This window comes from Pituophis catenifer, unplaced genomic scaffold (assembly GCF_029215685.1).
Source record: "Pituophis catenifer annectens isolate HBS135680 unplaced genomic scaffold, rPitCat1.0.hap2 SCAF_1, whole genome shotgun sequence".
In the NCBI taxonomy this organism is placed as follows: Eukaryota; Metazoa; Chordata; class Lepidosauria; order Squamata; family Colubridae; genus Pituophis; species Pituophis catenifer.
Genome location: NW_027256881.1, coordinates 282,091,511 through 282,119,372, shown reverse-complemented (window position 1 = coordinate 282,119,372; position 27,862 = coordinate 282,091,511). Strand labels below are relative to the sequence as shown.

Genomic DNA, 27,862 nt, shown 5'->3' with positions numbered 1-27,862 from the left:
GGATTCCCTCTTTTAATTTCTCTTCCTTTCTAACGTCTGTCTTCCTTATCTAACCATCAGACCCCTATAAAATCAAGTTTATCCAGGCGATCTTAATCCAGTTAGCAGATCATCTATATTTGCTGCTGGGCGGAGGACGTCGTCCTCCAATAGAGACCTGAGAGGGGCGGACTAATACAACCTGAGTGGCGTAGGAGCCCGGAGAGCCGGCAGCGGAAATTGGCAGCTGTGGCCCGTTGCCGGTTGAAGACCGGGACCGTTGATTCACGCGTGGCAGTGGATGTGGAAGAGGCGGACGAAAATGCTGCGGTTGTTGGCTGGGCTGCTGGCGGTCGCGATGGTGACGGTGACAGTGTTGATGGATCGGTACAGTTTTGCGGGGCCACAACAACCCCGCCTCCCAGCTCGCTCTTTCTCTTCCGTGCCGGCGCCCGGGGCTAAAGCTAACAACCTTTTCTGGGTGATTCAGGCAAGTGGCAGCGGGTGGCGTGGCGTGGCGTGGAAGCTTTCCGGCTACAACGGGTAAAAGCAGCGGCGTTGGTTTCTTTTTTCCAATTGCCCGGACCCGTTAGAAGCTCCTGTAATTTTGATACATGACTAACTAAAATTACGTTCCAGTTTCAAGGTACAGGTTTTCTTCTCCACCCAGATTCAGGAGAATAGAAGGGGGGGGAATGGTAAAAGGAGAGAATAAAACAGAAAAGTATTGAAGAGTAATGAAAGAGTAGGAAACGACTAGTTCCGATCAATAAAGAGGAAGTCACTTTTCCAATTTGCTGGATTGGGATGATTTGAATCAGCTGTTCACGAACCGTAGTCAGAAAAGTTGTATCCTGTTTGGTGATACTGTGCATTCGTATTTTTGAGGGGGTGTGTGGGGGGGAACCCTGTAAAATGAGCTGCTGGCTTTTGTTCTGCGTTTCTCAACCTTGGTAGCTTGAAGATGGGTGGACTTCAACTCCCAGAATCCCCCAGCCAGCAGTGCTGGCTGGGGGATTCTGGGAGTTGAAGTCCATCCATCTTCAAGCTTCCAAGATTGAGAAACACTGTGCTATATACACTACGGCAGGGGTGGGCAAATGTGGCTCTTTTACAACCTGTGGACTTCAACTCCCAGAATTCCTGAGCCAGCTTGGCTGTCTCAGGAATTCTGGGAGTTGAAGTCCACAGGTTGTAAAAGAGCCACATTTGCCTACCCTTGCACTAGGGGAAAAGAGGTGTGTCATTGTATGTTCAGGGAAACTGTGGGTCATCTAAAAGGGCTAGTGGTGAAATTAAAACTATTATTGTTTGGAATCAAGATTTTTTTTTTTCAGTTAACACTTTTTTTTTTTTGTATACCTATCTGGTATAGAACTGTTTTTGTAAAGAGTTATTAGATAGCTTTATTTCTTTTTTTAATGTCAGTCTATTATTGTTATTGTAGGTGTCAGATCTGCATATCAGTAAGTTTCAGAGTCCCAGTCGAGTTTCTGATTTTGAGAAATTCTGTAAGGAAACAATTCCCATAATCCAACCTGCTCTTACGTTAGTGACAGGTAAGTTATTTCTTTTTGTTTCATTTTTATATGATACTCTAATTCTTTGGGGAATATGCTCCAGTGCTGGTTACTTGTTTGGTAGGACCGCCTTTAAAATTAAAAAAAAGCTGTGCCACTGAAAAAGTTATTATATAAGTTCTTAGCGTTAGAGGGAATACCCAAAAACTTGAAATACCAGAAACAGTTCCTCTTCTCGTTCTGTCACTTTTTGCAATTGCGTATTTGCTTTCTCTTACAGACAAAAGTAAATATGCAGTTTATCTAGACCAGTGGTGTCAAACTGAAGGCCCGGGGGCCAGATCCGTCCCATGGGGTGTTTAGATTTGGCCCACAGGACCACCATGGAAACAGCAAAGGACTGGCCCACGATGCCTCTCCCAGTGACAACAGAACTCTCTTTTCGCTGGCAGAGGATTGCAGGAAGCCATTGCAGCTGAAAATGGAGCTCGGGAGCCTGTTTTTGCTGGCAGAGTGCTTGGGCCACCACAGGCACCCCTGACACGAATGATGTGGAGCTGGCTATGCCCCCCCCCCCCCAAGATCAAACACAACCCTGATGCGGCCCTCAATGAAATTGAGTTTGACACCCCTGATCCTCTGATAACAATCCTCTAATATTGTCCTCTGATAACAATCAGCTAATATTGACTAATTTCAAAAAGTTAAGCTGGGCTGTTGGACCAGTTTAGTATTGGATGGGAAACCAAAAATAAAGTCCATGACTCTAAGTCAGATTGGGTAGTTGAAGTAATATCCCTCAAAACTATATTAACATGTTAGCCCCATCAGATGATTTTGTGCCTAAATATTTGTCTGAGAACTCTGTTAGGATCCTTCACCCTCTGAAAGAACCTGAGTGGCACCAAATGATTTTTTTCAATCATGAAAAAATGCACAACAAAATGTCCTGCCTGGAGTGGAAAGACTGGCTCGCATATTTAACCATAGTTAACCAGATTGACCTTGGTCTTCTTTATTTTTCTAACAGTGTTTATCAAATTGTTTTATTGCTACTGATTGGTTGACATTCTGTATTCATCATTTATTATACACTTAAATGTATATACACATACCAACATATTGAATAACTAGTTAGAATTAATATTAGTCTTTCTGAGGTCTTTCAAGAAACCTCAGATATTTTTTTGCTAACCTTAGAAACAGAGTTAATCTAGTTAAGATTAGTGGACCGTTAGTATGCTAATCTGCTATATAGAAATACTACATGCAGCTGGTTAAGAAAAGAGGTTGGCTAGTTGAGGGTCACTAGCATTTCTTGACAATCTTGCAGTTTATTAGATGATAGGCAGCCTTTTTTATAGTTTGGGAAGTCTATGATTATATTTCAAGCCACTTCTAAAGTATCTTTGGCAGCAGCTGGTAGGCTATCTAGGTTTCGAGTAAGGGTTAAACTACCCCACTGCATGCCTGTCTACACTGCAGTATGGCACTGCCTCATTTCTATATGGTTAACAGAATTTAAAATTAAAGGACTTTATTCAGTGTTAGCTTTGGGATAGGAGCTGATTAACAAGCTAAGCTGTCTTTTCAGCCTTGTTCTTACCCTGGTTCAGACAATTTCCTAATGAAAGGATTTATGTAATTATGATTTATTATGTTTATTGAGAGGAAGAACCGAGTGGTCTGCTCAAAGCAAGATTTTGAAAATTCTGATACGCTGTAGAGAAATTAATTTTCTAAAGAGGCCACAGAAGAAACTGGAATTGTTGTGTAGGGGTGCCACCACCGTTTCCACTGCCCCTATTACCGCCTGGGCCAGACAGGGACAGCTAAAGGGCCAAATGTGGCCTGCGGGTGGTAAAATGCCCAGATGTGGTGTAGAATATGAACCCTATGTAAAAACATGTAGAGCACAGATGCTGACATTTTCTATAAGTTCAAAGGAAACACACAATCATAATGTAATACGCTGCAGTAGGTATCAAACCTAATTTCTAAATAGCTTGTCAGTGGCATTTGGTTTATTCTGCATTCTATTGTTCATTGGGTTCTGGAGCTCTTCTCTATTCACTAAACAGGTGACTTGACTGATGCCAAAACAAAGGATGGACTTGGGTCTGATCAGATTGAGGTGGAGTGGCAAACTTACCAGACAATCCTAAAAAGATCTAAGGTCATGGAAAAAACAAAATGGATAGATATAAAAGGAAATCATGGTAAGACAGAAATAAGACTTTAGGCATGTAATTCTAATTTTATGTTTATCAATAGGAAATGCTAGATTGTCATAACCCCTTATGTAACCATGTTTAATGTTTTGATATTTGATAACATATTTTTTAAAAATGTTTGGAATCACTTTGTCTGCAAAGTATAAATATATATATATATATATTAAAGTAAGAGAATATTGTTTATATATTTAGCTTTTGTGGTAATTTTATTTTGCCCATTCTGTTGTAAATTTCCTTAAATAATATAATTTTAGTTTTCCCAAAAAGCATCTCAGCCTTTGGTTTGTGCAATAAATCTTGCTTTCCTCCCTAGTCATCCTGCTTCTCTTTCAAGTTCATACTGCAATGATTTTTTAAAAACTTAGACTACCTTTTTTATTCCTAGCTTTATCTTGAAACTGGATTGAAATCTTTGCCATTTTCATTGCAGATACATTCAACATACCTAGCCTGGAAAGTGTTCGTAATTACTACAGGTATGTTAGCATGTAATGATGGTTTCAGCAGTCCAGAATGATATATGGTGGATAGAAATTTCTATTTAAACAAGATACATGTACCAAAATGTTGACTCTTAACATATTTTGTCAATTAAATATTTTAAGGTTAGTTATAGGGGTTTCCCTTCTTTTCAATTGTGTCCAATTATGGGAGACTGCCTGCAGTTGTCTTGACAATTTTTTTGTCATTGCCTGCTTCCTAAGGGCTCAGAAAGAATGATTAGCCCAAGGTTACCCAACTGGCTTTGTTTCTAGGACAATCCAGGTCTTCTGGTTTGTAGCCTGATGTCTTACTGTGTTGGTGCAGTGGTTAGAATGCAGTACTGCACACTACTTCTGCTGACTGCTGGCGGTCAGCAATTTGGCAGTTTGAATCTCACCAGGCTCAAGGTTGACTCAGCCTTCCATCTGGGTAAAATTTTACCCACCATCAAGGTGGGTAAAATGAGGCCACAGATTGTTGGGGGCAGTATGCTGACTCTATAAACTGCTTAAAGAAGCCTATAAAGCACTGTGAAACAGTATAAAAGAAAGTGCTATTAATTATACTATACTAATCTGAGTCTCCAATTATAGGTAACCAAGGTTTTATCTAACTGACTCTATGTTGCTTGTTTCTCCTTTCTGTTGCTATTTAATAGCTGCATTTTTTCCCTTAACCTTCCGAAGGAAGGAGCGAGAAAATTCAAGCTTTGAAATTGAAGTCAAATTATTATTTATTATTTATTATTACGGTATTACAGTATTATGGTACTGTATTATTATGTCTTTTATTCATTAAACATGAAACTCAGTCAACTGAACATTTAAAAATGTGTCACAAATATGATTGACTGGTGCTAATGATTGATACGGGTTGCTGCCAGCGTCCTAGGTATCAACCAAGTATCTTCTTAAGATGTACGATGTTCCGAGTAGCACAGTTTTTTGCAGTTATGCTGGTGTTATTGCAGGAAGCTGCAATTTCTTGATGTGTTTTGTAAAATTCTTGGACATGGTACCAAGTGCCCCAATGACAATGGGCATCACTGTTACATGTTTCATCCATAGCTGTGTAGTTTCGATGGCCAGGTCGCAATATTTTGTGATTTTTTCCAGTTCTTTTTCTTTGACTCGGGTGTCTCCTGGTACAGCGATATAAATAAATTGTATGCATCAGCCTTCGACAACTGTGATATCTGGCGTGTTATGTTCCAAATGACGATCTGTCTGTATTCCAAAGTCCCACAAGATCTTTGCCTTCTTATTTTAGACAACTTTGTCCAGTTTGTGTTCCCATGATGATGACTACTACTACTACTACTCCCTCTTCTTCTTCTATTATTATTATTATTATTATTATTATTATTATTATTATTATTATTATTGCCAAGTACAGAATGGTGGTGAACTGAGCACAGATGTATCTGTGTTATTTCTGTTATCCTTTCAAGTTTCTGCTGTAACATATTTCTCCTTTCAATTAGAATTTTTCTTAAATCCTTTTCTTTGGCAGGAAATATTCTGCATGGCAGAAAGATGGCTCCTTCCATTATGTTCATAAAACATCTTTTGGAAAATATTCTTTCATCTGTGTCGATGCAAGCCTTAATCCAGGTCCCAAGAGACCCTACAATTTCTTTGGGATATTAAATACGGTAATGTTAGAAAAAAAACAATGTTTTATCAACTCAAAAGATCAGAAAAAAATTGAGGCCAGTTCTGTGTCTTATATATTTTAACTATAGTGTCTGGATGAAGTGTTCTGAGTACAGGTAGTCCTCAACTTACAACCATTTGTTTAGTGATGTTCAAAGTAATGACAGTGAAAAAAGTGACTTACGACAGTTTTTCACACTTATGACTCTTGGAACATCCCAATGGTCATGTGATCTAAATTCAGATGCTTCGCAACTGGTTCATATTTATGACGTTGCAGTGCCCCAGGATCATGTGATCATCTTTTGCGACCTTCTGACAAGCAAAACCAATGGGAAACCCAGATTCACCTAACCACCGTGTTACTAATTGAACAACTGCAACGCGTGTGACAAGAAAGATCATAAAATGGGGCAAAACTCACTTAACTGTCTCGCTTAGCAACAGAAATTTTTGGCTCAATTGTGCTCGTAAATCAAGGATTACCTGTATTCACCTACAGTATTTCTTCCTACTTTCAGCCTGTGAGATATGCCATGCAGTCATTTATCAATGTTGTTGATGTACCTCATGTCTCTGAACAGTGAGCATTTTCAAAGAGAGAGTGGATTTAGTTTCCTATGGCGTGAGTTTTATATGCAGTCACCAAATCTTTTCGTGAGATTTAGTTTTCTGTGGAACAAAGGATCAGTGGAGATTTAAGTAGTTTTGCAATCATATAGGTTTCTAGCAAAACACCCATTTCTTATTATTGTTTCTTTGCACACAGACCTCCATTGCATTCATTAGCTGCAAAGGGAAAAAATCCTTACTTTGGGTAACAGAGCAATCTTTGGGAACAGCTAGGCTTTACGGAAGGACATCCTCTAATTATCCTAAATTATTAGTTCTCTGTCAAACTCAAGATTCTACTAAGTATTTCCTTAAGAGAATCTGTCAGTGATAATCAGAAGGAGAGTATTAAAATAATCTGTTGAGATTGTTTTTTTAAAAAAATATTCTGTTGTCTCATGATGAAAATCAATGTGGTATAGAAGATTCTTTGGCTGCATTAGAAAGATCAAACTCGGTCCACAGTTCTGTCTGCATTCTAAGATATTGACATAAAGCTTCTGTGAAACAGCACAGTTGTATATATACCTTTTCTTTATTTACTTTGAAATATTAAAAGGCTGAGAGCCACTTACAGATCTAAAGATACTTCAAAATGTAAAAATTAAACAGACATGGTAGCGCAATAATACTTATTTACAAATAACCATAATTCATAAATTATGGTAGCTAAAGAGGTCTCTACCAAATCTATTTTATCTTACGGTACAGTGTTTTATAGATGTCAGCATCCTTGTTCAGATCTCTACTAAATACGTTTTCGAACAGAAGAAAAGCCTAAGAATTAAAGGATAGTTTATTATATTAAATTATGTAATGAAAATATTTTTAGCTGTCTATAATGTTTAGCATTATTTTCCATATGCATAGGACTAATAGTAGATTTTGCTTAGAAACTCTTTGAGAATTTTCTATGCTTGATGTGTTGACATAGCATTATATATATAATTTTACTTCCCTGTTCCTTAGGTTCAGCATGAATTGAATCCCCAAATCAACATCAGTTCCGATCACTATATCATTGTTTTAGTATATTTTAACGAACTACATTATTTTGTATTGATTTTTCCATCATCTTCTTTATATATTATCCAGAGTCACTTCAAGAGCACTGGGACAGATTCCAAAGCTCTTGTAGTTTGATTTTGTTTGTCTTCATTGAGTCACTGAAATTAACACATACTTCAATTTGAACACTGATTTTTTAATTTGTAATGTTATTCAAAAATGAAAACCACAAGAAACCTTTTGGAGTACATGTAATCCTTTCTGTTATTTATTGTGAGCTTTGGTATTTCACTTGAGCAGGTTTTCTTTTATTTTTTTTCCTGCGTTCCCTGGGACATCTTGACACCTATGTGAGAAATTGTCCTAGTACTCCAGCATATGCTTCCTGTCTGTGTTTGGGGAATATAAAAATAAAATCTTTTTTTAAAAAACTGTTAAATGGGAACCATTTGGAGATCTTTCTTCTTTATTTTATTAGATTTGTTTGCTGCCCACTTCATCTAGAGCAGGGGTGTCAAACTCTATTTCTTTGAGGGCTGCATCAGGATTGTGTTTGACCTCGGGAGTGCTGGGGGGCATGGCCAGGAGGTGTGGCCAGCTCGATGTCACTCATGTCAAGAGTGCCTGTGGTGACCGGAGCGAAAGTAGGCTCCCAAGTTCTGTTTTCGCCTGTGATGGCCTCCTGCATCCCTCTGCCAATGAAAATAGAGCTCAGGAGGGCTGCGGGTGAACTCTGTTTTTGCTGGCAGAGACACTGTGGGCTGGTCCTTCGCTGTTTTCAGGGCAGCCCCACGGGCCAGATCTAAGCACCCTGTGGGCCAGATGCGGCCTGTGGGCCTTGAGTTTGACACCCCTAATCTAGCGGCAACTGTGGATGGTTTACAAATATTAAACTTTATTTGTAACTAGGACTTTAAAGATGCTCATGGCTTCCAGCACTAATATTGTGTTTAAAAACTGCATGTATGTGTTGACTGTTTTCAATTTTGTATTAAAACTCTTCACACTTTTTCATTTCAGAATAAAATGGAGGAGTTGTCTGCACTGATCTCAGAAAGCCATGAGGCTAACCATACAATTTTGTTTGGTCATTACCCTACCTCATCAATCATCTCTGTATCTCCAGGGGTACGAGCAGCCATGCGGTACTATTTTTATTTATTCTGGAAATATATTGTTTACTTTCTGCTTTTTAAAATAACTCATTCATTTTGTATTAAGGAATAACAAGAAATTATTATTATTTAAATTACATTGTTAATTGGCTAGAAGCTAATATTTCTAACAATAATAATTCTTCATGTTGCAATGCCCTTTCCTAAGCGAATGGAAGGCATTAAGAAGATCTCCTTTCCCAGGACATGCAATGGACAAATCAAAACCACAGTCTCTTCTCCTGCTTGGTTTACAGAAACTTATTCAATGGGTTACAAGGCAATACAGACCAATTTGTCATTCCTCTACTATCCTTTGACATCACCTCCTTCATAATGTATAATATCGCCACGTTCTGAGCAATAATGTGCAAAACCTGCCTAGTATTGACTGCCAGATGAAGCTAGTCAAGCTCGATATAGTTCAGTCTACACCGAGGGTATTGGTCTCCTCTCAGTTTTACAGCCCACTTTTTCTTTTCAGCTTTTTAGGTAGCAGAATATGAATTTTGGATTCATTTGTAGCTTTGAATTCCCCATTTTTAATTCTGTAGTTCTACTCCTTTCAATAATTAAACTTTGTTTGTTTTTCTAAGCTGCTGGGTTTTTCTAGAATTTACAATGGTAAAAGTCCCAAGTAAAGAGATTGTATGCTATGTATTAATAATATATTTTGCTTTGATTAGTTTTGCCTTAGTTTATTTGTGTGGGCATTTCCATACATTGGGAGGCCTGATGCCTGTCCTTCATACTCGTCATCCTGATGGGACTTTAGAGCTGGAGTTGGGAGACTGGAAGACTAGTAGGAAGTAAGTAAATGTCTAATGCAAAGGCAATATTTATTTCTTTTCTATTTTCTGTCATTTCTCGGTGCCTGGAAGCTGTAGGAGTCTGGATGGGGGAGAACAAGCTTCAGCTGAATCTCAGCAAGACAGAGTGGTTGTGGGTGCAAGGGACCGCAGGATGCAATTGTTTATAATTTTTAGTTCTGGCTGGGGTTGCACTACCCCTGATAGACCCAGTATGCAAACTAGAGGTTTTTCTGGACTCATGACTCCTGCTTGAAGAGCAGGTGACAATCATGACTAGAGGAGCCTTTGCGCAACTTTGTGTTGTGTGCCAGTTGCGCCCTTACCTGGATCATGAGAGACTGCACATGGTCATTCATGTCCTAATCTTCTCTTGGTTGGATTACTGCAACGCGGTCTGCATGGAGCTACCCTTGAGTATTCAGAAGCTATAGCGAGTGCAGAAAATGCAGCAGCATGCACAGTTCTTTAGGCCCCTAGAGTGGCACATATAACACTGCTGTTGCACAAACTGCATTGGTTATCAGTTTGCGTCTGGGTCCAGTTCAGGGTGTTGGTTATTACTTTTAAAGCCCTATATTGCATGGGTCAAGGATATCTGAAGAGCCATCTCATCCCAAAGGGTGAAAACTCACCCCATTCATGCGAGCAGAAGAGGTCTGCTATGGACCCCATCTGCTAAGAAAATCCAGTGGGCAGGTCAAAGAGAAGAGTCTTTTTCACTGTGGTCCCTTCTGTATCACCAGAAGGGAAAACTTTCCCACCCATTTGGCCTTCCAGAAGAGTATCAAAACATGGCTTTGCTAGCTAGTTTGAGACCATGAGAGGGGGCCCTCACCACTAGAGATGGCTAACGGGGTAAGATGACCTCATCCCTGTACCAGTGGTGGGTTTCAATTTTTTTTACTACTGGTTCTGTGGGCATGGCATGGCTTGGTGGGCGTGGTTTGGTGGGTATGGCAGGGGAAGGTTACTACAAAATCTCCATTCCCTCCCGATCAGCTGGGACTTGGAAGGCAGAGAATAGATGGGGGCAGGGCCAGTCAGAATTTTTACTACCGGTTCTCTAACTACTCAAAATTTCCCCTACCGGTTCTCCAGAACTGGTCAGAACCTGCTGAAACCCATCTCTGCCGTGTACCATCCGTCTCTTGGTTCCTTTTTTTTTTTTATAATTAAAAAAACCCTGTTTTCTATTTATCTTTTCATGATCTGTAAGCTGCCCAGAGTCACCTGATCAGGGAGCTGGGAGGCATATAAAAATTAATAAACTATGTAAATAAATATCTTAATTATGGGCTTCTATTGTTTAAGATGTTCCTTGTTAATTAAAATATTATTTTAATTATTGAATATCAGGTATCGGATTCTTGCTTTTGATCATGACCTCTTCAGTTTTGCTGACCTGAAATTTGAAGAATGGCCTGTAGTTCTTATCACCAATCCTAAATCATACCTTTATAGTAGCTATGCTCATGAACCACTACAGAGAATTCTTCATTCTACCCATATTAGGTAACGTACATGTTTTGAAACATGGAAATTTTATAGAAATAATAGCAATGATGTGGCGGCTAACTTGCCAGTCATCCTGTCACCAGTCCAATTAATCACTCTTGCAGTTACTTGCATCACCTGTGCTGCAAAGTCTAAATATCTCAGCCAACTTTCTCATTGCTTATGTATTTTTTTTTTTTTAAATGTAAAAAATAGAGAAAGCCTAGTGGCTCAATTAGTATAGGACTTATCATGGAGGATGGTGGAATAGTTAAATCCTTCATGCCCTCAACTCTTTGCATGCTGTGAATGATGAAAAATACTGAAACAACAGAGAAGTTTCTTCTGCAGCAGCTCTGCTTTGTCAATGCTCTAGAAACCCATCTTTCTTCTGGCAAAATAATGGTAGTTGCTTTGCCCAGCAACAAAATATCTAATTTCGGGCAACATATTAAAACTGTGGCTCATAGCCTGGATTGAAATCATACATAAAGTCAAATACAAGATTGCTTAACACATATAACCATGAGCAGTGACTAGGTTTATGCAACATTCTGTGCTCTGATTTGTTTTTCCATGTTTTATTAAATACAGTTTAGTGGGCTGGGTTTACTTTTATTTACTTTTAATTTTATTTATTTATTTGTCAAGCATATATAAGATAACAGATAAAAGTATAAACATGATTATGAATACATGAAATGGATACGAATAAAAAGGGACATTAGGGATGGTAGGCACGTTGGTGCGCTTATGCACGCCCCTTACAGACCTCTTCGGAATGGGGTGAGGTCAGCAATAGAAAGTCTAAGGATAAAGTTTTGGGGGTTTGGGGGAAGAAACCACAGAATCAGGTAGTGCATTCCAGGCATTGACCACTCTGTTGCTGAAGTCATATTTCTGTAATCAAGTTTGGAGCGGTTTACCTTGAGTTTGTATCTCTTGTGTGCTCGTATATTGTTATGATTGAAGCTAAAATAGTCATTGACAGGTAGGACATTGTGCAGTCACTTTGTTCTCTCTCTTTTTCACAAAACACACTGCAAAGAAGAGAATGACTTGCATAACTTGAATCAGAATCTGTAGTTAAGAACATAGTTAGATTCCATTGGTGCTTTTAGATTCCACTTTTGACTGCAGAGGTTTGAATTGTAAAAGAAGGTGAACTTTAGCAAAACTTCATTTAATTGGAAGGTGACAGTCTTACAAAGAAGTGCTACCATTTGTATTGTTAATTCAGAGAGGAATACCATAGAAATATGATTCTCTCTATCCTGTATGACACTGTCTCGAACAATAATAAAATTTGAAATTATTTTTATCACCTCATTTATCTGTCAGAATGTGCAGATTACGCTAGTGAACAAATGGCTGGAAAAAATCCTGGGGTTACGTTGCCCTGCATTCTTCTTTCACTGCACTGATGTTTCTAACTACATTTTTATTTTATATCGGTTTTCCAAACAACCTACGAATTCTAGCCTTTATTGATCACAGTCCAGACTATAATGAGATAGTAAATTATTTTAAATACTTCAGTAAGGGTAATATGTTTTTCTCCTAAACGCTACACATAAACATAGTGGCTTTTAATTTAAGCATATGCGTGATATCATTAATAAGTCCCACTATATTCTTGTACTTAGAATTTTGGCCTTCTCTCCTTCTCCTATCAAGTTTGTCAAGATCATGATTGATGACATTTATCTTGGAGATGCTATTCAGGTGTCTGGACCTCTCTATGTTCTGAAATGGTCCCCCCAAAACTACAGTCAAGGATTTCATCAGATAGCTGTAACTGTTGAGGTGAGTTTTCTGCTATTATTCATCATTCTATCATTCTATCATATATTTGGCAGAAAAAATGCATTTGGCAAAATTTCTGCTTATCTGCTTATCTATGATTATTCATAGCCTTTCTAAGTAGGAGCAGTAGGCATAGTTTAAGGATAGGTATGTTTCAACAACATGGTATTTATAGTCACCAATATATCCACAGATGCTTCTAAACATTCATCAGGCTCCATAGCCAAATTCATTTTTAAAACATTATTTTAATATGAAAAATTAAATGGGAAGCTAGCATGCTGCAGAGCACCAACCTCAAACATAATATTCTGTTTCCAAAATAAAAATATCCCCAATATATTGCAGAGTTTTCTCAGAGCTCTGGGTATTGCAAAAAAGGAGGAGGAAGGGAGAGGAGAAGAAGATTAATGTAATAATAATAATAATAATAATAATTTTATTTCTATACCGCCCTTCTCCCGAAGGACTCGGGGCGGTGTACAGCCTATTTAAAAACACAAAAAACACGACAACAATTAAAATTTAAAATCATTAAATAATTAGGCTCCAATTAAAATCCCAGAAATTTAAAATACCCCAATTTAAAACATTATGTTAATAGCCCTGCCTGGCGGAACAACAGGGTCTTCAGAGCGCAGCGAAACACCCGGAGGTCGGAAATCTTTCGTATTTCGGGGGGCAATTCATTCCACAGGGCTGGAGCTCCCACAGAGAAGGCCCTCCCCCTGGGTGTCGCCAGCCGACATAACTTGGCTGATGGCACCCGGAGGAGACCCTCTCTGTGGGAGCGAACTGGTCGGTGGGAGGCTATTGGTGGCAGAAGTCGGTCTCGAAGGTACCCGGGTCCTATGCCATGGAGCGCTTTAAAGGTGGTAACCAACACCTTGAATCGCACCCGGAAGACCACTGGGAGCCAGTGCAGCTCGCGCAGGAGGGGTGTCACATGGGCACAACGGGTTGCACCCATAACCACCCGCGCGGCCGCATTCTGGACCAGTTGGAGCCTCCGAGTGCTCTTCAAGGGGAGCCCCATGTAGAGAGCATTACAATAGTCCAACCGGGAGGTGACAAGGGCGTGAGTGACCGTGCGCAAGGCGTCCCGATCCAGAAAGGGCTGCAACTGGCGAATCAGGCGAACCTGATAAAAGGCCCCCCTGGCCACGGCCGTCATATGCTCTTCTAAAGACAGCCGTGCGTCCAGGAGGACACCCAGATTGCGAGCCCTCTCTGTGGGGGGCAAAGATTCACCCCCAATAGTCAGCGATGGCACCTGCTGACCATATCGGGGCGCCGGAAGCCACAGCCACTCGGTCTTGGAGGGGTTGAGTCTGAGCCTGTTCCTCCCCATCCAGGCCCGCACGGCCTCCAGGCAGCGGGACATCACATCAAGGGCATCGTTGGGGTGGTCTGGGGTGGAGATGTACAGCTGAGTATCGTCAGCGTACAGATGACACTTCACCCCGAAACCACGGATGATCTCACCCAGCGGCTTCACATAAATGTTGAACAGGAGAGGCGAGAGGACCGACCCTTGTGGCACTCCCCATGCGAGATGCCTCGAGGTCGACCTCTGTCCCCCTGCCAACACAAACTGCGAGCGGTCGGAGAGGAAGGAGGAGAACCACCGCAAAACGGTGCCCCCTATTCCTAACCCCCTCAACCGCTGCAGCATGATACCATGGTCGATGGTATCAAAAGCCGCCGAGAGGTCTAATAGGACTAGGACAGAGGAGCAGCCCCTGTCCCGAGCCCTCCAGAGATCATCCACCAACGCGACCAATGCCGTTTCAGTGCTGTACCCCTGCCTGAAGCCCGACTGGTACGGGTCTAGATAGATAGCTTCATCCAGGTGCCGGGGAAGTTGTCGTGCCACCACGCTCTCAACAACCTTCGCCACAAAACGAAGGTTGGAGACTGGACGATAGTTGGCTAATTCAGCCGGGTCCAGGGAAGGCTTCTTGAGGAGGGGCCTCACTACCGCCTCTTTCAAGGCGGCAGGAAAGGCACCCTCACTCAGAGAAGCACTTATAATCCCCTGGAGCCAGCCTCGTGTAACCTCCCGGGAGGCCAGCACCAACCAGGAGGGACACGGGTCCAATAAACACGTGGCGGCACTAATCTTACCCAGAACCCTGTCCACATCCTCGGGAGTCACAGGATCAAACTCCTCCCAGGTAACATTCTCAAGACCTGCCCTCGTCTCCTCCCGTGGACTCATCCAGTCGGAGTCCAAGCCATCCCGAATCCGAGCGACTTTATCGTGCAGGAATTGCACAAAATCCTCAGCGCGACCCTGCAAGGGATCTTCCCGCACTCCCCCCCGGAGGAGGGAGTGGGTCACCCTAAACAAGGCGGCTGGGCGGTTCTCTGCAGATGCGATAAGAGCGGAAAAGTGGTTAGACTTTGCCGCTTTTATCACCACTAGGTAGGTCTTGATATAAGACCTCACCTGTGTCCGGTCGGAATCGGATTGGCTAGTCCTCCAAATGCTCTCTAGGCGTCTTTTCCGACGCTTCATCTCTCTCAGCTCCTCAGAAAACCAAGGAGCCAGTTGAGATCGGCATCGGGTCAGAGGCCGCAAAGGCACGACGCGGTCCAAAGCTCCAGCGGCCGCCCTTTCCCAGGCGGCCACCAGCTCTTCAGTCGAGTCGTGTGTTAGGGTCTCAGGACACATCAGGAAGATGATAGCAGCCTCTCACTAGCAATAGTGATATTTATTTATTTATTGGTTTGATTTATATGCCGCCCTTCTCCGGAGACTCAGGGCGGCTTACAATGTGTTAAGCAATAGCCTTCATACTTTTGTATATTCCTGCTTAGTAGGGCTTTTGCCCCCCCCCCCAAGCGGTGTTCTTTTTTATACAAAGTCAGCTTATTGCTCCCACAATCCGGGTCCTCATTTTACCTACCTCGGAAGGATGGAAGACTGAGTCAACCTTGAGCCTGGTGAGATTTGAACTTGCAGTAATTGTAGGCAGCTGGCAGCTAAGTGCTATTTAACAGCGCTTTAGTCCGCTGCTCCATCAAGGCTCCTTAGACTTAATATACCACTTCATAGTGCTTTTCAGCACACTGTGAGTGGTTTACAAATGTCAGCATATTGACCCCAACAATCTGGGTCCTTATTTTATTGACATCAGAGGGATGGAGGGCTGAGTCAACCTTCAGCTGGTCAGGATTGAACTTCAGGCAGTGGGCAGAGTTAACCTGCAATAGCTGCATTCTAATTCCTATGCTACCATGGATTTTTCTGGTAAATGGATATTTTCTGACTGGGCAAGCCACCGTAGCAGGCATTTTATGATAATACCTTCAATGTGCTTTCAAATGATTCTATTATCCCAAACAATTGGGGAACCTGCCATTCTGGAAAAGAATGAGAAAGAAAATGTAAACAATGACTGGCATTGTCTCAAAATTTCCTGACAGTTAGAACAATTAATCAGTGGAACAACTTGCCTCCAGAAGTTGTAAATGCTCCAACACTGGATGTTTTTAAGAAGAGATTGGATAACCATTTGTCTGAAGTGGTATAATCCTGCCTAAGCAGGGGGTTGGACTATAAGACCTCCAAGGTCCCTTCCAACTCTGTTATTCTGTTCTGTTCTGTTCTGTTCTGTTCTGTTCTGTTCTAATCGAATTACTGGCAGCACAGTTAAACAGTGAAATATAGAATGGGGCAACCATTCAATGATATGACCAGAATTAAATGCTACAGTAAGGACTGCTAGAAAATATTTAAGCAATGAATAACAAGAACCTTAAGTATGCAAGTCTGCCATTAGAATATACCTTAGTTATTAAACTGGATACTTTATTAATAGTTATTAGTTGCTTTCCTATAATGCCATATTGTATCATAGAACAGAAGTACAAGAATTGAATGGAGGCATGTAGAAATTTGGGGGTGGTGTTACTAGGATAGGGAATTTTAGGAAAAATGTAGTGTAGAAAATCCAGTCGATTTCAAAGAAAGTAAGGTAGGCTGATTATTGGAAGAGAGGGAGGTGCTGAGAAGATTGGCATGTGTGTCAAACAGGTGGTATTCAGCAGGTTCTGACCAGTTCTAGAGAACCGGTAGCAGAAATTTTGAGTAGTTCAGAGAACTGGTAAATAACACCTCTGACTGGCTCCACCCCCATTTATTTTCTGCCTCCCAAGTCCCAGTTGATTGGGAGGAAATGGGGATTTTGCGGTAACCTTCCTCTGGAGTGGGGAGGGAGTAAAGATTTTACAGTATCCTTCCCCTATCATGTCCACCAAGCCATGCCACGCCCACAAAGCCACGCCCACAGAACCGATAGTAAAAATTTTTGAATCCTACCACTGGTGTCAAAGGACTATCAAGGACTGTTTGAGCTTATGGGAATAAGAGAAGGCACTGCTAGAATTGGGGCTCGGTGGGCTAATGGTTTGATTAATAGCAGATCTATGGGAAGATGAGGACTGGAAACCCGATTTGTACAAAATGACAGATTGATTTAACAGAAATCTCCCCTTTGGGTGGGGATACGTGGGGGGTGGGGGCTAACAAAATAAAAAATGGAGCATAGTACTGAAAAAGTTTATTAATTCTTGTTTTGGTCCTATTTTAGGATAGCAGTGGTAGAAGTGCCACTCAGCTTCATTCATTTGCTATGGAGGAAAATCTTTCTCTTAGATTTGATCTTTTGGCATCTTGGCTTCTTCTTACTGACCATTATATATGGGTAAGTATTCTTTCAGATAGGAGTGAACAATAGATGGATGGATAGACGGATGGATGGATATAAAGGTAGTCCTCGATTTACAGTCATTTGTTTAGTGACCGTTGAAAGTTACAACAACATTGATAAAAGTGACTTACAACTGATCCTCACACTTACAATTGTGTAAGTCGGGGAGGGTTGGGGCCGACCTCTCTCTGGGAGGCAAGATGTTCCAGAGGGCAGATGCAACAGCAGAGAATGCCCTTTTCCTGGTCACCGCCAGATAGAATACTTGGGCCAACAGAGTCGGCAGCACACCTCCTCTGCTGGCACAGGTGGGGGGGGTGAAATCCCAATGGTGATCACCAATACCTTACACCCGGAATCAGACTGGCATGGATGGAAACCCTTGTTTATTACTTATTGTATAAAAACTTACTTATTGTACACCATCCAGAGTCACCTTGTTTAAGATGGACAGCTATATAAATCTATACATTTGAAGATGGATGGATGGATGGATGGATGGATGGATGGATGGATGGATGGATGGATAGGTAGGTAGGTAAGTAGGTAGGTAGGTAGGTAGGTAGATAGATAGATTTGGTAGATAAACATTATTATCTTTTGGATGCGATGGCTAATAGAAAATGTGGTGGCCTGTGCTGTGGTGATTGTATCTCTGTATACTTGGATGATCCTGTTACTTTTGGAGCTGCACTGGCTTCTGATTGGCTTCTGTATGCAACCCAAGGTGCTGGTTGTGACCTGTGAGGCCCTACACTGCTCTGGAACAGTTATCAAAAAGCCTGCCTTCTATGGGATCATCGGTGGTCTCTGAGTTTGGTTGTTTGCTTGCAGTGTTTTCATTACCCAACTAGGTAACTTCATCAGTGCAAGTGAATGTGGGGTTTGCTCTTGGTAGTTTCTTGATTAGGGTATTGTTTTCTGTTTGATTGTCTGGTGGCAGTTCCGGGTTTTGACAGCAGGAGAGGTTGTATTCTGATCTTTTTGTTTCCTTCTTAATTTTTTTTATTGTCTCTAGGAAATGCCTTGTGGTACAGGAGAGAAGTAGCTTCCGTTCATATATTTATTAATAATAGAGAAAGTTAGTTAATAGTAGCTGACCTTTTTATTTTTCATTTTCAAAATATATCATACTGCTTTTGACTTTTTTTTTCAGGTACGAACACTCTTTGTATTAACGATTATATTTCAACTTGCTTTGCTGATTTTTTTCCGGTTTCGAGCAAAACCTAAATTTAAAAGTAAGAGCAATTACGTTGATCCTTTTTCCTTTCATCCCCTCTCCATTTCCTTTTTCTTCTTTCAGACCTAATGGCATGTTGAAAATAAATTATGGAAGAGGGTCTCAGTTCTCTCAGTAATTGTCCAGATTAAGTGTCAGATTAAGAACAGAATGAACCTAAAGTTACTATCAAACATCTAGGTCAGTAACAGGCCAGATTCAACTGGAGGCTGCAGAGAAAAATAGTACAGAGAAAAATTCGCAGTGCCTACTCAGAGAGATGGTTGACCCGCTCCCCTGGTCATATGTGGAGAGTATGCAGCCTGTCCTATGTTTCACAGGGCAACATGCACACAAACAGAAGTCCTGGCAGAGAGCAGAAACACAGAGACACCAGTGGTGGGTTGCTACCGGACTGGATGAACCGGTAGCGGCGTGGGCGGAAGGCTCTGCCCACCTGTCCGGACATCTCTGCGCATGCGCAGAAGCTTCTGCACACACGCAGAAGTGTTATGAGTGCCCGCAAGCAAACCGCTACGGGATTTGAATCCCACTACTGAGAGACATAACATATTAATTTGTTACATAGAAGAAAACATAATCCCTTCTGTATTTGGCTACTGCTGATAAAGAATTCCAGAATTCCAGAAGCCATGCTCAGCATACTTGCCATACGAGGTTTTATATATATATATATAAATGGAATGCTTTAAACAACATTCCAAGTGAATTTCTATTTGAAACTCCCACGGATCTTAGTTGTCATTGGGGATCTTTTAATTTGCCTAGAGCCGATTATACTATCAGTAATGGTGGCAGTAACATTGGTGTACAAGTTGAAATGAAATGATATATTTTTAAGAAAAATTATCCCATGCCTATGTCAGTCCCTACATTGCCCCAAATATGGAAAATAGATATTGATTATAAGCTGTACTCAGCTAGTCTCCTTTGTACTTCCAGAATTTTGTTCCTGCAAAATATGGGCAGCATGACGATGGGACAACATCAGCAGATCATCATTATTATAGCTATTTAATAGCTATAATATTCTCTCGTATAGGCTGATGTTTTCTAATAAGAATATTCTTAGAAAACTGATGACACCGTTTGAGTTGGGCTAGTTTTTAATCACATAAAGTAGCTATTAGATTCTAGTATCAGAATAGTTCATTTTTAAATATTAGGATAAATATTAGGATTTCTCTTATTTTTATTTGTGATATGTTTATGGTATTCACATCTAAATATTTAAAAACCTAAGATGGGGCAGTTGTATTGTACATCTTGAATTGATATGGACAAATCTATTTAGGACATTGTATTTTATTATTACAATTTGTTAGATTTCTGTATACCTTTCCTCCAGGAATTCAAAGCAATGTATGTTGCACTCCTCTAATTTTTCCTCACAATAATCTGTGAGGTTAACTGAATTGAGAATGATTGCTCCAAAATCACTTGAATAATTTTTGTGGCTAAGAATAGATTTAAACTAGATTGTCTCTAATTCTACTCTAATACTGTACCTTCTAGAACAAGTGGAACACTGGTTCTAATCCAACTTTTCACTAGCTGTTGTTGATGTGTCACTTTCTAAATTTGTGACCTGGTATGTTTTCAGCAGTAGCAAGCAATAATTTTGAACTGAGATTATGTTATTGTTTCAGAACCCCCAGGTGTGGCAGTACGAACCTCTTTTTCTCTTCATGTCCTGAGCAAAACAGATTTATTCTTCTACTCGTTTCTGATGTTGAATTTATATACTATTCTAGGTAAGTGCAAAGAATGTGAAAAGCAGTTTATTAATTTCTAAAGACTTTATTGCAAAACGTTTTAATAGGGTTCTAAATGAAAAAATAATGAATTCTTACAAATGTAACCATTTGAATCATGCATTGGCATAATTTAGATTTTAAAAACCCAAACAATTCATAGATTTTTAAAAAACAGGAAAATCTCCTTTTAGTAGAATTCAGCTTCTGATAATTTCATGGAGACATAATGTACAGTAGTCCTCGTCTTACAATCGGAATTGAGACCAACATTTCTGTTGCTAAACGAGACAGTTGTTCAGTGAGTTTTGCCCCATTTTACAACCTTTCTTGCCACCGTTCTTAAGTGAATCACTACAGCTGTTAAGTTAGTAACATGGTTGTGAAATGAATCTAGCTTCCCCATTGATTTTGCTTGTCAGAAGGTCGCAAAAGTTGATCATCCTGGGACGCTGCAACAATCATAATTACAAGTCAGTTGCTAAGCATCTGAATTTTGATCATGTGACCATTGGAATGCTGCAATGGTTATAAGTGTGAAAAATGGTTGTAAGTCACTTTTTCCAGTGCCGTTGTAACTTCGAACTGTCACAAAAAGAACTGTTGTAAATCGAGGACTACCTGTAGAGCCGTGTTTCTCAACCTTGGAAGCTTGAAGATGGATGGACTTCAACTCCCAGAATTCCCCAGCCAGCACTGCTGGCTGGGGGATTCTGGGAGCTGAAGTCCACCCATCTTCAAGCTACCAAGGTTGAGAAACACGGCTGTAGAGTATGGATAATAGATTGTTTTCTTGACTGCAGTATAGGAACAGTTCACTCTTTGCCCTTTTCCAGAATAGTTTTTCAGCTTCTCAGTCTACCTTATAGTCCTGTAATTTTCTGAAAGCCCTCCATTCAAGATCTAACTAGACTTGCTCCTACGCTTAACTGATACATATGAGATGATTTCTTAGGCACTACATATTAAGAAGAAGAAAAAATGGTGAGCTTTGTATGCAGTAGCTTGCCAAGGATTCCTGTGAATAGGATTATTGAGAAGCATATACAGGTAATCCTGTATTTATGACTATTTATTTAATGCACATTTGAAGACACGGCAATGCTAAAAAGTGACTGATGACTAGTCCTTACACTTACAACCATTGCTTCTCTGCAGTCACTTGATTTGCTTAATGACCACAGTGATCTGCTTAATAACTATGACAACAAATTCATAAAATTGCATACAACTCACTTAACAATCATATTGCTTAGTTTTGGTCCCAGTTGTGGTTATAAATTGAGGACTGTCTCTTGTCAGGCTTTGCATTGATAAAAATTTAATTAATAATAATGATAATAAAGCAGCATCCTTGCTCAAAACTAAGATGTTTCTGATAATTTTGCTCAAATCTTCACTCTTTATATTTTCCAATATTATGGTTTGCTGCAGCTTCTAATGTATCTCTGATTTTTATTGATTTGGCCACTGAGTCCATGACGGAAACGATGGCCAAATCCACATTTCTTAATTGTATCTATTTATTGGAACACAGCATCTCTTTAAAAATGTATATTTTGAGAGTAAAAGTTATATTTTAAAGTATTTGTACATGTATATTGTATATTCTATATTGTAAAGTTTGTGATTTCTCTTACGAAACGCAAAGAAATAATAACATACATTAAAAAATTTACAATCCTTTATGTCTAATTTTAAAAATCTTATTCACTAAATTCACACATCACAATAATCACAATAATGTGGTTGGTTTGGTTCTGGTTTAACTTGTTGAACAAACCATTCCCATTGGGATTTAAAAACCATAGTGTATAATGTTGTGCCCAAAGCATAGTTTGATATGTGAATTAATTAACTGAATAGATTATACTGATCAAATGGCATTATTTACAGGAGTTAGTTATCTGCATGGATCTTTTTGTCCTAGTGATTATTAGCAAGGATTTCAAACTGGAAAAATATTTATTTAACACTCTGGATATGCTTAATATAATATCATTTTTCTCCCTATCAGGACCCTGGTTCATTGGTGAGGTTATAGAGGGCCATGTGGGGGCCTGCTTTTCCTTTGGGTTAATTGTTAATGGCCAGTTCTTTGAAGGCAGCTCAACCTTCATTGTTGGAATTTTACAGGTAGGACTCTCAGCATAGTTTTTGATAACAATCTTCTGATCTTTTTTTTCCCAATAGTTAAATATGTTACAAGATTAAAAAAAAACTTAGAGACAGCATTGCTTGTTAATATGACTATAACAAGCTTCCAGTAGTAAATTTTGGAGACTATTCAGATGTATACAATTTCTTCAGAACAAATTTAACTTTCCATGTAATTGTTAATTCCGTAGCATAATGTTGGAGTAGGTATATATTTATTTAGAGCTTATGTCTCCCTCCCTTTTCTGCCTTTTGACAGTAAGATTTCTATGGCACTTATTTATTATAACAACTTATTTATTTACACAAAAAAAAAAATCACACAAAAACCGTAATGACAAACAAACAGAACTGAGACCTATATTACAAATATTTGTAGCGGGAAAGCCAAGTATTGGGCAAAATAAAAATATTTTGGCAATTCACCAATAGCTAAAAGAGAGAGCCAATAAGCCTACCAAGGAAGGCCACTATAGTAAGCCTTGCTACTTCTGTCAAGAGCTTCTTTCCTGTGTCCCTGCTAACCGACTTGTGGATGCAAATGACAGTCCCATTTTAGTAAAAGGCAGGGCAAGTGTAAATAGCCAAGCATACTACAGAGGAGGGGGAAGACAGCTTTGTCAAGGGGGCAGGGAAAATGGGAAATAAAAGGCAACAGTTTGGGGCCCACACCTCCAGGCTGTGCTTCTTGTAATCCTGAAAAAGGAGACACACTTTCAAATAATTGGGCCCTAGTCTTTAAAGGATTTTATAATCTCCTGCACTTCAAGACCTATCCACAGATCGGTCACTGAAGTTCAGGTAAGGCAATAAACAAATGTGAAATGGGCTTGGCTTTACACAAGATGAAATTTTGAACATTTGTCATAGCAGTTCCACAGAGAGCATTTTATGGACATCTACCTGAATAAATAGATTTGCTTGAGGCTTGATCTGCTTTTTCCATTTTATTTCATATGAAGATCTGTTGATACTGCTAAAGTTCTATTTTGAAATCGTATTTCTGTATATTAAGCCAACTTTCTGTATTTTCCCAGTGGAGAAACCGTTTGTAATTGCAGTTTTTATTTGAGTTGGGGACAGCCATAAGCTCATTGCTTTGTTTAAAAGTTAATTATAGGTCATTTTGAGGGATCCTTGGTGCTCTCTGAGCAGATGTTTCATTACCCAAACAAGGAAACATCATATCATTACCTAGTTTGGATAATGAAACGTGTACAAGAAAACAACCTAACTCAGAAAGCACCAAGGGCCCCTCATTTCAATTCTGAGTTACAAATATTCTCCTTTATTGATAAGTCATTTTTCCCCAAACTCGGCAACTTTAAGATATGAGGACTTCAACTCCCAGAATTGAAGTCTACAGCTTCACATCTTAAAGTGGCCAAGTTTGAAAACCACTAATGTAGGCTAGTTTCCTGCCATGGGCCCACAGCACCCTCTACATGTTTGTAGTGATCAATAGAACTTCCTGCTGAGAAATCTGAATGAGCTTCTCTTTCACAAGTATTTTTTAATTCCCCACTGTTTGACAATAAATTCATCAATTTTTTTAAAAAAACATGTGATCAACGGTTTTCAGAATGTGCTAAATCCACAAGTGTTCTCCCACTGAAGTGTATAACATATTGTTTAATATGTGAGGGTACAATTTTTTAAAAATTGATGCTTTTCAGTTTATTGTAAGATTCTTAAGTTCATAGTGTACAAAACTGAAAGATAAAATTTAGGTAGGGCAATATTTTAAAAGTGTTCCAGGAAGAAAGTGGCTGTTTGTTGTCAAATTTGCTAGTTTGCTTAGTTACCAGCTTAGTTACAGCTTAGTTACTATACCTAGATGAAACCTTGCTATACGAGGCTGAGATCTTGTCAGTCATGCAAGGAAGACCAGAGAAGGAACATGGCCAGATGAGCTAATACTACTTTATTGTAAAGTTACAGCCTGTCATTCCTAGTATATATCTTTACAGATCTACTATATGTGCATTTTATTTATGGCTTCATGTGTCAAGTGTTCGGAGTAATTTTATGTATTTATATTTCTGCATGTGCTCTGAGAATGTTTTTGTTTGATAGGTGTTATTTTTCAACCTACCACTGATGGCATACACCTGTTGGTGCCTATTGCTACGTTGCCAAGGCCAGCGTTTTCGTTCTCATCTGTATCTTATCAAACCATATTGGACTGTGCCCATCCATTTAATCATGTCACTTCTATTTTTCTGGCAAGTCTTTTCCTGTTACTTCTTACTGAAGACATATGGAACTCTTTCTTTTTTTCTCTCTCCAATGAGAACTTGGGTTGTTGCACTAACCCTCTTCCTGGTCTACAGAATTTGGGCAATGGAATCTATTTTGCTGAGAACCTTTATTGCAGATATGAAGAACTACCAAACTTCCTGATGCTTCCTTTTTTCCGGAGCCTGAAGTATACAATCACTTAAACTGTTAAGTGATAAAGCTGTGAACTATTTCCAGTTGAATGTCTTATGTTCTGATTGCATAGACAATGGATCATGAAGGTTCAGGATTGCCATCAAACCCCTTCTGTGCTGCTCTGTAATAAAACTTTTAGAAAAAAGTGACACTATTTGCCTCAGGAACCGCTTTCTTATTATATTTACATTGATACTGATCTTGACATCATACTGTTTTAATGCTAGACAAAATTTATGGACTATTGTAATGTTTTGTAATTGTTTCTACTTTTGTGTGTTTCTTTATCAGATGATTTATCTAAACATGGGAATATTTGCCGTTTGCTGAATAGCAATTTACTCAGCCCTAATTGAAGGCATTAAGTCATGTCAATCACCTTTGCCCACTTTCCTTTTCAAACTCAGTCCTTTCCCCAACTTCAGCCTCCATTTTTTAAAAAAATGTTTTTCAAACTACCCTGGGTTTTAACAAAAGTTCTGTAGTCTTTGTTTATATATATTGTACTGTATCGGATTTCATGACAAGAAAAAATGATATAATTGCTTTGGATAATATTTATAACAGAGTCCGTAATTTCTGAGTTGTTAATATGATGCCCAAATGATTGCAATGGACGTGCCCGTTAAGACTCGTAATCAGAGTTAATGAAAGGCATTGCCTTTGCTTCAGGAAGCTCCTCTCTACTTCCCATCTGTCTTCAGAGTCAGAGTATGCTGTGCAAACTTGGCCATGTGGCTTATAAACTGAATTAAAATCAAACTGTTTTATTTTGATTTAGCATATTGTGTGAACTTAACAAATAGTGGGTTTTCCCCCAAATAATTAATGCTTAAGCAAACCATACATGTAAAAGCTATTGTTTAATATATGAATTCAGATGAAAATGTTTGTGCCTTCTGCATGCTTGCATATGGAAGATAGCTTTATGTCAAATTCCTGCTGGTTTCCTCTAGTAATTTCAGATAGGCAGGAATCCACTAAAATGCACATAATTTCTTGCAAAGCTTTCTGGATTATTGCCAGTATTAATGTTGCATATGTATTACTTAACAGATCAATGTAGCCTATTAGCAATCTGTTGCTGTGGAATATTGCTGATTTTCTTGGTTCATAACTATTATGCTGAATGAGATCACAATGAGATTGAAATAAAATGTGTTCTTCAGTTTTGTTATGCAGGAACTGAGATAATCAGTAAGAAAATAGAATGTGCTGCATCTTGTTAAAAAAATGAATGCGAAAAATACAGTTAAGTGTATGCTATACTTATATAAAAATGAGTCAATTATAGAACTAGACATGTGAAATGAGCACCTACTGACAATGGCTAAACCTTGCAGAAGTCTGTCTCTAAATGTCCAAGGCAATTTATCTTATGCCATAATCAATAACTGACCTGATGTTTTTCAGCTTCCAGGATTCAGAGTTTATGATTAGGATGGGTATGGCTGATGGGTCAAGTTACAGCATGTTTATATGTTTACTGAAAATAATTCAAGAGATGTAGTTATAAGACTCTATATAATCTTGCACATGATATGGCTGGAACTATGTATGTGTAATGTAAAGGAGTTTGCCTCAGCCATTTTTTCTTCTAATGCACACGCAATAAATATACAAATATTGCCTCTGGTTTGTGCCCCATTGTTAATTTAATAACATGTATAGGCTATGTCTGAATATACATTGCACTTTTATTTCTTTTTAATCAATATTTTTTTCAAATTCCATAATTTGTCTCTGTTGTAATAAAATGCTTTGGTGTACTATTTATTCCAATCTTGTATTTGCTAACATTTTTCCGTCTTCTCTGAAAATGTTAACGTGTTGATTGATACATACAACCATTCTCATGTCTACACACAACCCTCTCTGCCTATTATTTCCCTCCAGCCTGAATTTGGAGATATGTTTTCCCCCAATCTAGAAGTAATATTGGATAAACCTGGATAGGATTGTCTTCAGGGGTGAAATTCAGCAGGTTCTGGAGAACCGGTAGCGGAAATGACAGGTTCAGGAGAACCGGTAGTGGAAATTTTGAGTAGTTCGGAGAACTGGCAAATACTACCTCTGGCTGGCCTCAGTGGGGTGGGAATGGAGATTTTGCAATATCTTTCTCCTTGGAGTAGGGAGGGAATGGGGATTTTGCAGTATCCTTCTGTCACGCCCACCAAGCCATGCCCACCAAGCCACGCCCATCAAGCCATACCACAGCCACTGAGCCACGCCCACAGAACCAGTAGTAAAAAAAATGGATTTCACCACTGCTTAAAAGTAATTTGTACAGAATTCACTAGGAGTTGATTCAGATAAGTATGTAAGAATTGCAGGGTAAAAAATTCCTACTGGAGTACAGGTAGTCTTCGAGTTACAACAGTTCATTTAGTGATTGTTCGAAGTTACAACGGCTGAAAAAAGTGACTTATGACCATTTTTCACACTTATGACTGTTGAGCATCTCCATGGTTATGTGATCAAAATTCAGACGCTTGGCAACTGACTCATATTTATGATGGTTGCAGTGTCCTGGGGTCATGTGATCAACTTTTGCAATCTTCTGACACGAAAAGTCAATGGAGAACCCAGAATCACTAAACAACCATGTTGCTAACTTAACAATTGCAGTGATTCAGTTAACTGTGGCAAGAATGATCAAAAAATGGGACAAAACTCATTTGTCTCGCTCAACAATGTAATTTTTGGGCTCAATTGTCATAAGTCGAGGACTACTTGTATTAGTGATACAGTGCTGTTTCTGCAGATGCCTTGTTTGCTACTTTCTTGTTTACCT

At 39.4% G+C, this 27,862-nt stretch overlaps 1 protein-coding gene across 1 annotated transcript; it reads left to right on the top strand.

The window, feature by feature from the left end:
• The first annotated feature begins 254 nt into the window (after positions 1–254).
• On the top strand, positions 255–25,035 carry TMEM62 (transmembrane protein 62). The gene is made up of 14 exons (XM_070931282.1): positions 255–469; positions 1,427–1,538; positions 3,581–3,718; positions 4,167–4,212; positions 5,732–5,873; positions 8,515–8,639; positions 9,335–9,457; positions 10,817–10,972; positions 12,601–12,760; positions 17,359–17,472; positions 18,635–18,719; positions 20,371–20,475; positions 22,493–22,611; positions 24,709–25,035. The coding sequence occupies exons 1-14, from the start codon at positions 281–283 to the stop codon at positions 25,033–25,035; spliced, it is 1,941 nt and encodes a 646-aa protein (XP_070787383.1). The 5' UTR covers positions 255–280.
• Positions 25,036–27,862: the final 2,827 nt, after the last annotated feature.

Coding starts and splice junctions, on each gene's coding strand:
- TMEM62 (XM_070931282.1), top strand. CDS start 281: ATGTGGAAGAGGCGGACGAAAATGCTGCGGTTGTTGGCTGGGCTGCTG. Junction 10,973..12,600: donor CTTCATTCTACCCATATTAG/GTAACGTACATG, acceptor TCTTGTACTTAG/AATTTTGGCCTTCTCTCCTT. Junction 17,473..18,634: donor TTACTGACCATTATATATGG/GTAAGTATTCTT, acceptor TTTTTTTTTCAG/GTACGAACACTCTTTGTATT.